Below are 14,787 nucleotides of genomic sequence, written 5' to 3'. Positions count from 1 at the left end.
CATCTAGAAAACAGGTTTGCAACTGGGAAGGAGAACGGCCTTAGCAGTTGTTAATTGTGCTGGAATCAGTCTCCTCCTCCGCTTCAGCCAGACGCCTGACTGAGGAGCTGTTCAGGCTATCTCTCGCTGTCTCTCCCCACAATGTTCCCAAGACCTAAGACTCTGGCTGATTTCTAGGAAAGTTTGTTCCTGAGGATCGGACCTGGAATCTTACACGTGCTAGGAACTCTCTCTCCCACTGAGCTGTAATACAACCCTCTTTTTACTTTTCCTTTTGAGACAGGGGTCCCTCTAAGTTCTCAAGTTGGCCTTGAATTCACTCTGTAGTCCAGACAAGTCTGGCACTTGGTGGTCCTCCTGCCTCAGCCTCCTGAATAGGTGTGGTTACAGACAGGTTCATGCCCCCAAGCCCCAAAAGGTTCTCCAAGGTTAAGCTCTGGCAAGTGTGGACGGTGCTGGTGGGTGTGTCCCTCACTTTACGCTCAGAGCATGCTTGGATACCCAGCCCAGGCCTCCAATAGTGAAAGTGTGGTTGCTATGACCCGGGTGAAGAACCCACACGCACACTCTATATGCAGTAGATACTCAACTAGCAGCAGGCCTTTGTGAAGCACGAACCTGTGAAGGGAGAGTTGGACAGATCCCACCCACAGCCCTGGAAAAGCACACCAAGGAGCCAACACTGATCCGGAAGAACGCAGCCTTCCCGAATCACAGAACACTTTGGGAGAACAACCTTGAGGAATCAGAATCCTGCACAGAGCAAAAGAGACCCGACATCCTGGACAAAGAGAAGAGCCAAAACAAGGATGGACGTCAAGGGAGGATGAGACGCTGAGCAAATCCAAAGCTCTGCTGGGCTAAACGGAGCTGGTGAGCCCATCTGGGAATGCCAGGCAGTGATGGCAGCTTGTTCAGCAGGCTCTCCGGGCCCTGTGCCTGAGGACCCTGTCCACACGCATGGAATCAGCCTTGAGGTGGGGATTAGACTGTGATTGACAAGAACTGGGCCTTGTCCTGTTGGTATCTTGTGGGGAAACTTTAAAACGTTTGAAGTGAGGTGGCTTGATCTGCCTGAAAGCCTTGAGGTGAGGCGAGGAATGCTGTTGAAGGCTGTTGCTACAACAGGAGAGAGAAGTGATGGGACTGTGGCAAGGGCGCAATGTGTGTGTGTGTGTGTGTGTGTGTGTGTGTGTGTGTGTGTGTTGGGGGGAGCTACCCCAGGCCACATAGGATCTGACTTGGACATCTTTGGTATGGATGGCATGGCAAAGATCCGGGCGTCTTGTGGCAAGGTTAGTTAGTCCACTTCCTGTTGCTGTGGCAAAATGCCCTAGACAACTTGAAAAGAGCTGTTCCTTGACTTGTGGACTTGGAGGTACGAGACTGTGGCCCATGACCTGCTCTGTGTAGCGAGGCAGGAGTGTGTGCTAGAGTAAGAGAGTGGGAATTGCTGAGCTTCCACAGTCCCTATCACGGCATGCTCCCAGGAACCCCAGACTTGCCACTAGGCCCACATTTAAAAATAATAAAAAAGTGTATCTTATTTTATATGTCTGAGTTCTTTCCCCAAATTTGTGCCTAGTGCCCTCAGAGGTCAGGAGATGGTGTCGGTCACCTGGAACTGGAGTTATCGATGGTTGTGAGCTGCCACATGGGTGCTAGGGATCAAGCCTGGGTCCTCTGCGTGAATGAGTGCTCTCAAACCGCTGAGTCATCTCTCCAGCTCCCTAGACCCCGCTTCTTTAAGGTATCATCGCTTCCTGGCTATCAAGCCTTCACCATTCCCTGGCAATCAGGCCTCCGGAGAACTAATCTACACCACAGCTGTGTCTGGGGGTTGTCCTTACACATCGCCACAAGCTGGGTGGCTTCGGTCAACAGAACTCTCTTCCCCTACTCTCCGGGAACCATAAGCATAAAAGTAAGATGTTGGCAGGATCACTGTGCCAGAAAGCCTCGAGGGGGGGGGAGGACTCTTCCCGGTTCCTTCTAGCTTCCGGTGGGCCCAGGCAGCCCTTGGCTTGCCACAGTATCACCTGGCGTGTCTGCCATGGCCATGTCCCCTGCCTTGCCTTTTTATGTCTCTTAGAATTCAGCTGACTGGAGAACCCAAGATATCTCATGTTGAGACTCTTACTACAACTGCAAAGATATGTTTCCCAAAGTTGGGGTCACTTGCTCTGGGGTGTTAGCACAAGCCCTACCTTTGTGGGCAGAATGAGGCAGAATTAAATGACACTCCTGATAGGGACCAGGATGAGGAGGGCAGGCAGAAGGGGATTCAGGGCTCTGAACCTGTGGGCTATCCACACCTGGCCCTAAACCGTGACACATTTTTCCCCATAAAGATGGAAGATCATTCCTTTGTGGGGACCTGAAAACGTTCCAGCTGGCCTGCTAGGCCCTGAGGCATGGGGCCTCAGAAGGGCCACGAGAGAGCCCTTCTGGGCTTTGATTCATTGACCGTCTGGGCAGGAGCTGGCCAGGCTGCTAAGAATGACAAAAATGCCTCGCGCATATTTTCCTCTCAGCCAGTGGTTTCACTGAGTGTCAGTACAGTGGAGAGAGCCTGTCTGCTCTGCTCGCTGAACCCCGGCTTGGTCCCCATCTGTGGTCCGTCTGCGGCTCTCCCTCTCTTCTTCACATACACCCGCCCCCGGTCCCCAAGGCTGGATAGAGTGGGCAGGGCTGGACCACGTCCTCATAATTGAAATATTTGGCGCTTGGGGTGAGGCCAGACTTCCCCAAGTCAAAGGGACAGATTCAAGCTGGGCCTCTGTGACGGCGGGAAGCCCCGGAAGCTGCCAGGCTGCCAAAGCCAGTGGCTAAAGACTTTCCGCTGGGGTCCCAGAGGACTCAAGTACCCTTGGATTAAGGTGAGGGCAGACACTCAAGGCCGCAAGCCCTAGATCCCTGTCCCAGCCTTCTTGCCTTCCTCAGAACACCCTGGCCGCCGGCCTCTGTCCATCACAGAGCCTTCCTGAAGACGACTCCTGCTTCCTGTTCTACAGCCCTAGAACAGCAAACACAGTGATAAAATGCATGCTGTATAAGCCTTATGGACTAGAGTTTAGATAAGGAGAACCCAGGGGAAATGAAAGACGCAGAAACACACCCCTGTGATCCTAGGGCTGGGGAGACAGAGGAGGATCCCAGGGGCTTGCTGGCCAGCCAGTCCAGCCCCCTGTGAGCTTCAGTTTCAGTGAGACCCTGTCTCAAAAATAAGACAGAGAAGAGCAAAGAAGGAAAACCTTTGTTGTGAAAGCTCTGGCTTGGGGCACACACAAACACATGCACATACATGCACCACACAGCTCTCAACACAGATGCAGAGAAAGGGTTCTGAAAGTGGAACATGCTGGGGTGGGGGGGTGGGGGGCACACCTTAACCCAGCAAGAAGGAGGCAGAGTCGGTGGATCTCTGAGTTCGAGGCCAGCCTGGTCTACAGAGTAAATTCCAGTCTCCAAAAACCAACTTACCCCCCTCAAAAAAAGAAAGAAAGAAAATGGGACACCATGGTGCTCCCAGGAGGCTGAGGCAGGGGGTTCCTGAGTTTGAGGCTAGCCAGGGGTACGTCATGAGACCCTGTCTCCTTCCTTCCTCCCCTAATGAGCTTTGAAATCCTGAGGGCAGATGGAAGCCCCTGAGAAGTATTCAGTGCTAAGACTCAAACATCTCCCCTTAGGGGCGGAACAAAGCCCTACTGCATGCCTGTCATCCTGTCTCCCTAGAGAGTCCCCATTGGATTGCACTGGGCCTCAGCATTTGCACAAACTTTGGTAGAAACTTGCCTCCCAGGAATATGAGTGCCACAGCTCCACGTGCTACCCACTTCCACCCTCCAGACGTCTCTCTCCCTTTGGAACCCAGTCCCACTCCCAGGCTCTGCTTACCTCAGGCCTCCTCCTTTCCAGTTGTGAGAATCACGTAACAAGATCACCTTTCCCTTTTTCCTTTTGCTGCCAGGAATCTTTGAAGTCGGGCCCTGGGGATCGCGAGGCCCCTTGCACTCAGGAACATTCCCTCACAGCCCCACCCGCCCATACCCTGTGGTCTTTAGTCTTCTCATTCAGCTTGTATCTTCTCTGTCCTGATTCTCTATGTTATCAGTGGGTTTTTTGTTTTTTGTTTTTTTTTTTTAATGTACTTAGTATTGTGAGCTTCTGGTAGCTGTTGCTGAGAACAATGAAGACTATAAACAGGAGATAAACACACCGTTGCTCCATTCTGCCATTCACATTTATTGCAGAAAACAGGGTGGTTTGGGGCAATAAATGAATTCTCCTGCTGCATTATCTTCAAAACCGGGCTCTTAAGTCAGGAAATTCTCTTTCTTCTACGTTAACACTTGAGTCCCTTAGCTAAAAAGCCTGGTACAAAGAGGCCCTTATCAATTCTGACCACGTTTGCTGTGACCAGGTGTAGACCATGGCCAGAAACAAAAGGGAACAGAAGACCAAATGATGAGCTCTTTGTAAACTGCTAAGCCCATGGGCTTATGGGATATCTGTTAGCTATTGCTCTTTTAGATCAAGGGCCTTGTCCTCTTGTCCCAAATGGGATCCCAGAGGCACAGTCCCTGGTCCCACAGTTCCATCATGAATCTGAGAGCATGAGGCCTTTGCGACCTGGGTCTCAATTGCCACCATCCGAGAGGATGGTCCACTCTCCCCAGTTTGTCCCGAGCAGCCTGGACCTGACTTTGGACTCAGAGCCATCCCTTCTACATCCATCAGGGAACTGTGAGAACCTCACTACAGAGCTGGGGCGTGTCGTGCCCTCAGCTCTGTGTCCCTGCCATCCTCAGCCAGGCAGGACAAGTCTGTCTACCTGCCCTCCGCCCTCAGGCACTGCTTTAGGAAGAGAGGGCGGCTCTCATCACCGATTGCTCTCCCAAGTTCACAGAGACAGAGGCAAAGACTCTAGCCAGCCTTTCCCAGCACAGTAGGCCTGCCGGCAGCTTCTTCCTGTCACACAGTTGTTTGTCACTGTCCTCTCGGAGTGACCCAATAGCCAATTAATAGTCCATCGTTTCATCAGGCCAGGCCTGGGCCCTCTCCCAGAGGGCAGGCAGGTGGTGGGTTTGATCCAGGAACCAAAGGCCTGGGTGAGAAAACCAGTCCTAGAGGCCACCGTAGGTCCACAGCTCCTACTCGGGCTTTCAAAAATCTTCAACCTGCACCATAGATAAGGATTTAGGATGGATAAGGGCTGCTTGGGTGGGGCAGTGCTCATCTCTGAGGAGGAAGAAAGGACACCTGGGATTTCCCGAAAGGGGACCCTCCAGAGCCTTGGCTGCTGCTGGTTGCTAAGGTCACTGTGCTGGTGTGGTGATCTCAGGAGGGGAGGGTCATGGTGGACTTCTCACTTCACATGCCAACGGATGCCCCGAGGGTCTGGCTAGTTCCTGATGCTGTACTCAATGGGGCGAGATGCTAAGATTCTGTCTCATCAGCTCCCCGTGAGGCCTGGGCTAAACAGTCCTGGAGAAGGGGTTGGGGCAGTCAATCTTATCCTGGCGCAGAAGAGAAAATGGGGTGCTGGCTGACAGTCCCTGATGGCTCTGGAGGTTTGTAGCCTCCTGCCCTGGTCTCGAAGACTCCTAAAGGGCTTTTCTGTCATCAGTATCTTCCAGAAGGACTAGCCATTGTCTGTAGCCTGAGCTTCCAGACAACAACCAACATACACATTTTTGCACCAACTGGTAGATGAAGAAACCCTGTCCTGCCCTCCAAAATGAATCTTGCAGGGGAGCCCCAGACTCAACCCCCAGAGCAAAGCCCACAAGCCACTTAGGGGCCCATCCGACACATCTGTCTGTGGCTACCCAGTTTGAACCTCACTTGTTCTCCAAGGAATAGAGGAGAATGTTCTCTGTGGAGAAAGTGTCTCTCAGTGGGAAGGAGCTGGGTGACAGCACTGCTCTGGGGAGCCACTTGTACCCCACAAAGCCTCTCAGAAAAGCTGCCGTGGCTTCGTTAGCCCAGCCAGAGCAGTGTCTCATGTGATTCTGATAGGACCTGCCTCCTTCACACAGGTCTTTTGGGCCCATGCTTATTATATCCCTCTGGACTCTTCCTGGGTGACAAAGCCCCAGACAGATGCCATCTCCAAGTCCCTGAAACTCCATGGATAGGGAAGAGCATGAGGCTTGAGGATAAGCCCACTCATTGGACCAGCTGCCCCTCGCCCTGGGAAGAACAACTTCAACATTTCAGATCACTCTGTAGTTCCATCTCTCTGGGCTTCCGTTTCCTCTTCAGCTATATGGGAGCTGGGCTGTTGTGAGCGTTTAGTGAAACGACACACTAGCACCTATGGAAGTAATCTGTCCCCTCTGCTGTGGCATCTCATATTCTAGACACCACTCACCTTGTTATTCCTAGGCCCAAATCCCACCTTCCTACCCCTGCTAATGCCAGCATCCCATCCCAATGGAGAAGGCCTTGTCTTCCCAGCCTTCTGTCCTTTGTCCAGCCAAGCCCCAACAGGCTACCCCCACAAGCCCGTCCCATACCAAGACACTCCAGAAGACTTGAAGAACAAGAGTGGGTTCTTTATTATTTCAGTTATTTTTCTTTTTAAAAAAGGTACTCCTTCAGTATAAAAAATAAATATATTAAATATAACATTGAATAAATAAAAATAATCTGTCAGTATGAAACATTCCCACAGGGTACATTCATCAAAGAGGAATTTGTCACCCAAGGCCAAGCCCCTTCCAATGCAAAGGAAAGGGGGTTAAGATCAGAGGCCCCATGGGATGAACCAGCAGTGCAGAGGAGAGCCTGGGCCAGGACTGGGGAACCATTCGAATGCAGACAGCCATACCATTGCACTTCTGAAGCCACTACCATGCCAGATTCTGGGGTGCTGGGCCACACGCCTTGTCTGCTCCAGAGAGCCAGCAAAGCAGGGCCGGGTTGCTTGAGTCAGGATCAAGGACACAGAAGGAGACGGGGACAGGGAGGAGAAACCAGTAAACGTTCAGTGCTTCCAGGTTTGAAGTTTTAAATAATAAATAAAGACCCCTATGCTTCTCTCTTGATAAACCGCAAAAATGCCCCATCCCTCCTCCTCTGGCCCAGGCACACTACCCATCATGCTTGGTGGGAGTCAACCCTAGCAGGTGCAAGATGTCAAGGTGCACAGTTGCCTGCCCCTAGGTTTTTGGCCCAAAGGCTCCATGATTCTAGGAAGCTGTGCAACTCGGCTCTGAACTGTTGGAGTCAGACGTAGGCAGGTGGTTGCCTTGTGGAGCTAGGGGCTGTGCACAGAGAAAGAGTCCATTGGTCCCTGAGCCTTCAAAGCTGCCAGGTTGGGCGGAGCCCGGGGAGTCCATGTCCATCGGGATGTGAATGGCAAGACTCAGCAGGCCCCAGGCTGTGGGATCATCTTGGCTTTTAGACAAGTTGCCTCTCTCGCTTCTCAGCTTATGGAAGGACAGCCAGTCCCGGGCTGAGCCTGACACAGCGGCAGGAGAATGGTGTTGCATGCTAGTCTCCTTGCTGCATCCATGCTTCCAGGCCTTTCCTCTCAGGGCCCGCTCACCTACCGTCCAGGTAAAGTGCTTAGAGAATGACAGAGAAAGGTGCAAAAGCGTACGAAGCAGAATACCGCAGCTGAACTGCTAAGGACCGCCCCGCTTCCAAGCTGAGAAGCAGCTAGTGCTGTAGTCAGCCACGGCCCAGCTTGGCTCCCTTCCTCCCTACCCTGCTCCCAGATCGAGGGCGTTCCCCTGCTTGCCTGGCGGCCGCACAAAGGAGAGATCAGATCGGATTCCCTGCCTGGGAGCCCAGACATGGGCGGGAGTGGGAAGGCAGCGATGAAGCAAGGACCACAGCTTCCTGGTCTGCGTCCCAGGCGTCTCCGGCCTTGCTCTCCCCCTCTCTGGGGCACTGGGCAGTCGTTCAGACCCACTTCAGGGCCTGCACTGCCCCAACTTCCTGCACTCACCCTCTGTGGGTGTTCAGGCCACCCTAGGAGCTTCTATGCTGGGTGCCGGGTCAGGATGTCTCAGTGCTCAGCTGCTCTTTGAGGAAGAAAGAATCAGCTCAGCCCAGAGTTCCAGAGCCATTCAATATGAACGGTGCATAGCTGGAGTCCAGGGGGCGCCAGAGAGCACAGTGGGACAAAACAACAACAAACTGCTCCTCCCACCCCCTTGGAGACCAGAAAGAGGAGGAAAAAAAAATCCACTCCGCAAACTGGCCCAGCGGCTTCTGGGAGACCCTGATACCCAGGGGAGCCGGCCAGCTCTCTGCTCTTGACCCTTCTCTTGGCTTCACCCATTAGCTGTACCAGTAACATCGTCAACTCTGAGACCAGGCCCCACGAGGTGAGACTTAGCCCTGGCTCCCACGTAAGGAGCCTCATACTAGTTTGGGGAATTAACTTTGCCACTTAAAGCACCAATAAGTTAACATAAATAGAACATAGTAATAAATAGACAGCAGCAGTGGCTCAGCCACAGCACTCTGGGTCTCTAGCTTCCTTGAGACCCTGACATCAAGTTCTGCTTCTCCATGCTCTAGGGACCCAAGACAGCCCTCTGGTCCCCCTCAAGTACCTTTGTGTGACCTCCAGGGCCTCAGATATGACCTTCTACTCTAGGCGACCTGTCTGTCTGCTCAGGACCACCTGTTCTCAGGGGTTGAGAAGCAGATGAAATCTTCATTGCCCCAGCAATGGCTGCCTTGCTCGCTCCCTGGCTCCTGAACAGTTATAGAACCTTCCTTGGGAGGATTCTGGGAACCTGCTGAACCACCTCACCTGCCTTTGCAACCTGCCTCTTCCCATCTGCACACACCCCACCTCTAGGTCCACCTGGCAGTCTGTGGGGAAAACTGCAAAAAAGAGAATGAACCCAAGAGGCTTTGACAGATTTTTGTCCCTGTCTGGGCTCTTCCTTTCCAGACCTGGAGTTGACCTCTATGCTTCCCTAAGAGCCTGAATACCAGTGACCTTCTAGAATCTTCCACCTGACAATCCCTAAGCCTGAACTCTCTAATCAAACCCAAGAGAAGATACATTCCATCCCAGGATGGCCTCTCTTTCTTCCACCCACAAAACTTCAAAAAGACAAGGAGTCCTTCTAGATCCCAGTCCCCCTGGCCTGCCCACATCTCAACCAAGCCTTCCAAAGTCTCTCTAAGGGACAGCAAGATGGTGGTCGCTCTATGGGGGCCAGGAGACCCACCAGACCTTTCGCTGTCTGCTGTAGACAACTCGTGCCGCTTGTTCACACAGTAGTGAGCAAGGGCTGAGTGAGTTAGTGGGACAGAAATCTCATCCCCACAGCACCTCCTCAGTCCAACACTCTCCTTGCTGTTTCTAGCTGGCGCTGAGCTGTATGGAGGCCCTGCCAGACTCCATCATGGCCCAACCCAGAGTGCAGCGAGTGGCTGGGGATCCCCGGGGTCTGCCAGCAGGCCCCCTGTGAGCATTTAACAATGCCCTGAATCCCGGCACATTTTGAGACGCCCCCTCCCCACCTCTGGATCCCGTTACTGAGATCCCTCAGTCCGTGGCATTCTCAAGACCTCCAGTCTAGAAGGCCTGGGCCACCACGCTAATGACTTGCTTGTACGTCCCTAGGAGCTGGCAGCCCGCCTTTTTCTTTTGGAAGATCTCTTTGCTGGAGGTGTCGGGGGCGTACGTCACGTCCACGTGGCCGACGTGGTACTTGTTGCACAGGCGACAGAGCACATTGTTGAGGAGGCCGCGCATGACGTCGATAGTGGCGTTGAGTTTGCCGTGGAGGCTCAGGGCGTTGGGGTTGAGGACCTTCTGATCCCGGGTGACGTTGCCCAGGGAGGCACCCAGGTACGCGACCATCCGATACAGCTCCACCAACTTGCTCTTCTCCGTCCCGTTGGCGTGGAAAGGCGGGAAATCTGTCATGTTAGGCCCACACAGCTTGTCCAGGTTGTTGGGAAATGGCTCCCCTTGAGCTGTGTACTGAAGAACAGAAGAGAGGTGACACAGGAGTCAGGGTGAGAGTCCAGTCACCACCGCCCCTTAGGACAAGCTCTTTCACCTCAGTTTCCCCACCTGTAACATGGGACTCGACTTATTGCCCTGTAGGCAACTGGAATCATGAGTCAGCAGTTATCAGCCGGGTGAACTCACTCACCAAGGTCACCGTGACATAAATGGGTAGAGAGGAAATGTGGCCTTTCCCAGGTGTCACCTCAGCTAGAACACCCCACACACTTGCACTTTCACCTCAGCCTCTTCCTGGGCACCCCACTGTTTTCAGTGATATCTCCCTGTCCACTCACTGTGAATCTTCTCCTGTGGTCCCCTGAGCCGGGAGCAAGACTAAAAGGACAGTCCCCACCTCTCGCCCCAGCTTTCCCTCTCCTCACTCACTGGAGACCTCGGAAGAGCACAGGCTAGGGTGTGGGGAGGAAGCATGGGGTGCATGGGCTTGCCTGAACCAGGCCCCTCCCCACCATGCTCTTTCAACTCCTAAGGGCCCCCTCCAGACCAAGAAGCTTCCCCCCGCCCCCGCTTCCTCGGCACCCCAGGAGAGAAACTTACATAGGAGATGAAGAGGGCATTGGCACTGCCATTGAGCTGAGCCAGTTGATTCTTAATCTGGTGCATGAGGTTGCCATGACATGGGTGGCGTGTGGCACAGGTGGCATTAACGGGGGTGATGGGAAGGGGGCTCCCAGCCCCGTGTTTCCAGTGCAGAACCAGCAGTAAGGGCACAACCCCTGGGAAGAGACAAGAGTGATAAATGGAAAGGCAGGAAGCCCGGGTGAGGCTCAGGGCACATTGCACGGGGATTGGAGAGGAGGAGGGGAGCGGGGGTATGGGGTGGGCAGCCTATCTGTCCTCACTCTCCATCTGCCTGTAGTTTCACTGCTCTGCTGCGGTTCCTTGCTACTCTGTCTCTAGGTCTCTCTCCCCAGTTCTCTCTGCTTTCTCTTGCTTTCCCTGGCCTTGGTTTCCCCATCTGTGCCATTGCCTTGAGTGGAGAAGAAAGGTATCAGGACAGGAGGCATTTGCATCATCTGGAAGCTGGGCCCAGGGTGCCACTCAGCCATCTAGCTCTGTCCCTCCTGGTACCCTAGATGGATGCTATCAGGTCCAGCCTAGGGGAAGGGAAAGGAAGCCTGTCTTTCCCCTCCCAGGATGGGCCAGATTCTTAGCTTCTGTGGTGTTATTGGCCCATTGCAGCCTAGGACTCCAAGCTGGACCCCTTGTGGACCAGGCTGGGGGCTGAGGTCTCTGCTGACCCTCTCTTCTCAAACCTGCCACTTGACTCTGGCTCCCAGTTGCCTCTAAACTTCCCTCAATGAGGCTAGTCCCTTGCGGAGAACTTTTCACCTGTTTGCCCTGCAGGTCCCCACTCTCCATCCAAACCATCTTTCAACCCCACTTCCTACAGCTCCCCCCAACGCCACCACCACCACCACCACACACACACACACACACACACACACACACACACACACACACACACACACACACAAACTCCACACACTTTGGAATTAGAGGAAATGGTGCAACCAGGAAAGAGATGAGGGAAAAGGTCGCAGGCGGACACGCAAGAGGAAAGCGAAAGGTGTCAGGAGAAGCCGGGAGCTGTCCGGGCCTGTCCAGGATCGCCCCTCCCCCGGGGCGCCTGGCTCTCCTTCACTTTCGGCTCCACAGGCCCCCTCACCCCAGCCCAACCTTTCCAACCACCGGCAGAAAACACCAGAAGGTGACAGGGGCTGAAATCAACTCCTAAAGTGAGGCTGGAGACCTCCCACCTGAACTCCCCATGCCGGGACGAAAAAGACCGTAGAACCTTCAGTGCATTCCCCTGGGGTCCCCTGTTGGCCCCAGCATCCCCAGACAGTGTTAAGATCCCGGGATGGCTGCGGGGGCACTCATCCCCGCATCTCACCTCGCGCCAATCACAGCCTTCCAGAGACTAGCAGACGGAAGCGGCACCTGCGCCGGTCCTGGCCGGAGTTTGCAAGCTGCTCCGCCGCCTGCGTCCCTCCCAGGGAGCTGCCCGGGACGCAGTCGGAAAAGAGAAAGCGGAAAGAAAGAAAGAAAAAGAAAAAGAGGGAGGGTGAATCCGGGCGACAGCGGAGAAGCGAGGGCAGCGGGGGAGAGTGGCGGGGCGAGCAGAGGAGGCGGCGGAGCGAGGCTGCGCCGCCGGCCGGGTCCCTTGCCGCCAACCTGCTGGCCCCGGTGAGCTGGGCGCGCGGTGCCCGGACCATGTGCGGCGCTCGCTCCCGGCCGCCACCCAGCGCCTCGGGCGGGCCCGGACTGCGCGGGCGCCCCAAGCGTCCGAGTGGTGCGGCGGGCGGGCGTCCCGCGGGTGCTCGCCCAGCGCCCCAGGCTGCCGGCGCGTCCGCAGCGGGGGGCTCCCAGTCAGCGCCGGACGCATGGATTTACCTGCGGCCAAGACCTTCATTATGGGCCGGACTCCAGAGGGCCTTGGAGGAGACCTTAGATGCAGGCCGTTTTCAGAAGTTCATGCTCAAATGGGGAATTTGCCTGATTTATATACTGGAGCCTGTGTTGTAAGACAGAGAAACAGCTATATTTAGCCGGGATCCCCAGTCCAGGAAGTGTTTGAGGTGCATCATAGGAAATTATGAATGGAAGAAAGTAAGAGTGAAAGGGGAGGGGGGACGGGTGGGGGAGGGTGGGCAGGGCAGACTCTTTCCTTCTTCTAAGAATTTGATTGATAAAATTATAATGAAGTCTTCAACAACAACAACAAAAAGAAGAAAAAAAACCGTCCTGTGGTTTTCCTGAGTGGTTTGCTGAGGGCGTTGTTTGCAGATGGGACGGGTGGGGAGGGGGTCTCAGGGGGGTTCAGACGGGGTCCCCACACTTGTACCCTTCAGATGTCCCAGGTTCATCTGGGTTTCGGGAGGGTGGCAACGGACTGGAGGCTGCCTCTGTGGCCCCTGGTAGGGGGGCTTTGCGGAGCAGCCGGAGGAGTCAGGCTGGGGTTCCACTGAGAATCAGTTGCCAGGAAGGGGGCTGGGGCCCTTTTGGACTTTAGACAGTCATAAAGTGGGGCAGACCGTGGACGATGGGAGCCACTTTAAGGGTGGCCTTTCCCCAGCCTGCCCATTGCCAGTGGGCAAAAAGAGACTACAAAGAGAGACTGGCATGCTGCCCGTGTGCCAGGGGTCAGGCCCCCTTACAGCCATCAGCGTGCGCGCCCCCTTTATTGACTGGTACCTGTGAGGCTTGGGGAGATGTGAGGTTGTGTCTCTTTGGGCAGGCACTTCAGGAAGGTGCCATGCTGTTCTGCAGGGATCCCCTAAAGCAGAGATCCAGAAAGGCTGGGCAAAATGAGACCCCAGCTTCCTGGGGTACTGAAGAATGCCTGGGGAAATGAGAATGGCCTCCCAGACACTCTTTGAAAGTCCCTCGGTGCTTGGCCTCAGGGGAGGAAGGTGAGTAGGAAGCATTCCCAACAGGTGCTTCTATAGTCTAAAGTAGGGTCCCAACATCTGGTGTGGGTCCTTGCTGGTAGATCAGAGGCTGTCTGGGGGATAGTGGGAAAGAGGAGCGGGTGAAAGGAGACCAGGGTCTCCTCACTAAATAGGAGGCGGTACAGAGAAGCACAAGGCGAGAGAGCACTGGCTAGACACACCTACCTAGGGCCATGCTGTCCCCAGAGCCACCGGGTCCTTCCAGATCTGGAGATGTAATTGACCTGGCTACCCTAGCCCAACCTTTCCATCGGACCTAACTCCATATCCAAGCGGGACCGTCAGCTTTCTAAAGGGTTGCCTGGCCACGGAGGTCAGGCCATTTGCTCATCCCCACGCCCCCAGTTCCTGCCTATAGCCACATCCAGGACCTGCTCAGATGTTTTCCATCCTTCCAGGATGCCTTGTGCCTGTTGCTGTCCTCACCCCACCCCCACCCCGCCCCACCCCACCCCCGCCCCATCCAGAGTCTTGATCCTGTGGTCTCTTGGCAGAGCCTTGCATAGAGGAGTGATAAAAACGGCCACTCCCAGCTGGTATTTCCCAGCAGGAGATGTTAGAGAGCAGGCTGGCACCCTCTCTTCCGGCACCCAGCACACCCTGTCTCTTCATTGGTGGCTCCATGTGGAGCTTATGGTTGGCATTCACACACTCAGATGTCAAACCACCGGAACTGCTTAGAGCTTGGACTCTAAATCACCTCTAGTCCCACCATCTTGTCTTCCAAACAGACATCTGCTGTCTGACTCAGCCTGGCTTCCTTTACATGGGCCCCAAGTCCATCATCCCAGAAACCCATCATGCTCCTCTCTGTCCATCTCCTGTCCCCAATGCTAAGCCCCCTCACTGAGGGCTTCGGTGCCCTAACTGCTCCACTCCTGTGCCTCCCTCTCCTCTACATCCTCCCAGTGGACTTCCAGGCCTTGCACTGCCCTCTGGATCACTAGACCCCACATTAGTCCTATAGCCACCCCCATCCCCTACCCACAGCCATTTAATCTCAGCTTCACCCTACAGGAAACAGGAAGTGGGAACGGGTTCTAGAAGGCTCTGACACTAGGACTTTTTCTTATCTCCGTCCCCCACCTGATGCTCTTTTGTGCCTCAGTTTCCCCTCTCACAATACCTGACTTAGTCCACGTTCCCCCAGTGCTCTGGGCCCCTCGGTACCCCAGGCCCTGCCTCCTGCTCCAGTCCATGTCTGAGCGCCACCTGTGACAGGCCTCTGGGGAGGTGCCAGGAAGGGTCTCCAAGCAGAACTGAGCCTCTGTCTTCTAGCTGCCTGCAACGTGGCTGGCTTCAGCTGGAGTTTGCATCTGT

General features: G+C 54.7%; 1 protein-coding gene across 4 annotated transcripts; it reads right to left on the bottom strand.

Moving 5' to 3' along the window:
* Positions 1 to 6,539: 6,539 nt before the first annotated feature.
* Lif (LIF interleukin 6 family cytokine) lies at positions 6,540 to 12,612 on the bottom strand. 4 transcript variants are annotated; one of them, XM_060365567.1, is made up of 4 exons: positions 12,410 to 12,611; positions 11,773 to 12,016; positions 10,550 to 10,728; positions 6,540 to 9,964 (listed from the first exon to the last, which is right to left on the bottom strand). In XM_060365567.1, exons 2-4 carry the CDS (start codon positions 11,783 to 11,785, stop codon positions 9,554 to 9,556), a joined length of 603 nt encoding a protein of 200 aa, XP_060221550.1. In that variant the 5' UTR covers positions 11,786 to 12,016; positions 12,410 to 12,611; the 3' UTR covers positions 6,540 to 9,553. The 4 variants fall into 4 exon arrangements, with proteins under 4 accessions (XP_060221550.1, XP_021508110.1, XP_060221549.1 ...); XM_021652435.2 differs by lacking the exon at positions 11,773 to 12,016 and having other exon boundaries at positions 12,410 to 12,612; XM_060365566.1 differs by lacking the exon at positions 12,410 to 12,611 and having other exon boundaries at positions 11,773 to 12,083.
* Between the last annotated feature and the right edge of the window lie 2,175 nt (positions 12,613 to 14,787).

The sequence above is a fragment of the Meriones unguiculatus genome, chromosome 12 (genome assembly GCF_030254825.1).
Source record: "Meriones unguiculatus strain TT.TT164.6M chromosome 12, Bangor_MerUng_6.1, whole genome shotgun sequence".
Lineage (NCBI taxonomy): Eukaryota > Metazoa > Chordata > Mammalia > Rodentia > Muridae > Meriones > Meriones unguiculatus.
The sequence above is the reverse complement of the archived record's forward strand: the minus strand, read 5'-3'. Positions and strand labels throughout refer to the sequence as shown.

Excerpts from the sequence above, each read along its gene's own strand:
- Lif (XM_021652435.2), bottom strand. Across the intron at positions 9,965-10,549 it reads ATGCCCTCTTCATCTCCTAT|TACACAGCTCAAGGGGAGCC; the intron begins GTAAGTTTCTCT and ends TCTGTTCTTCAG.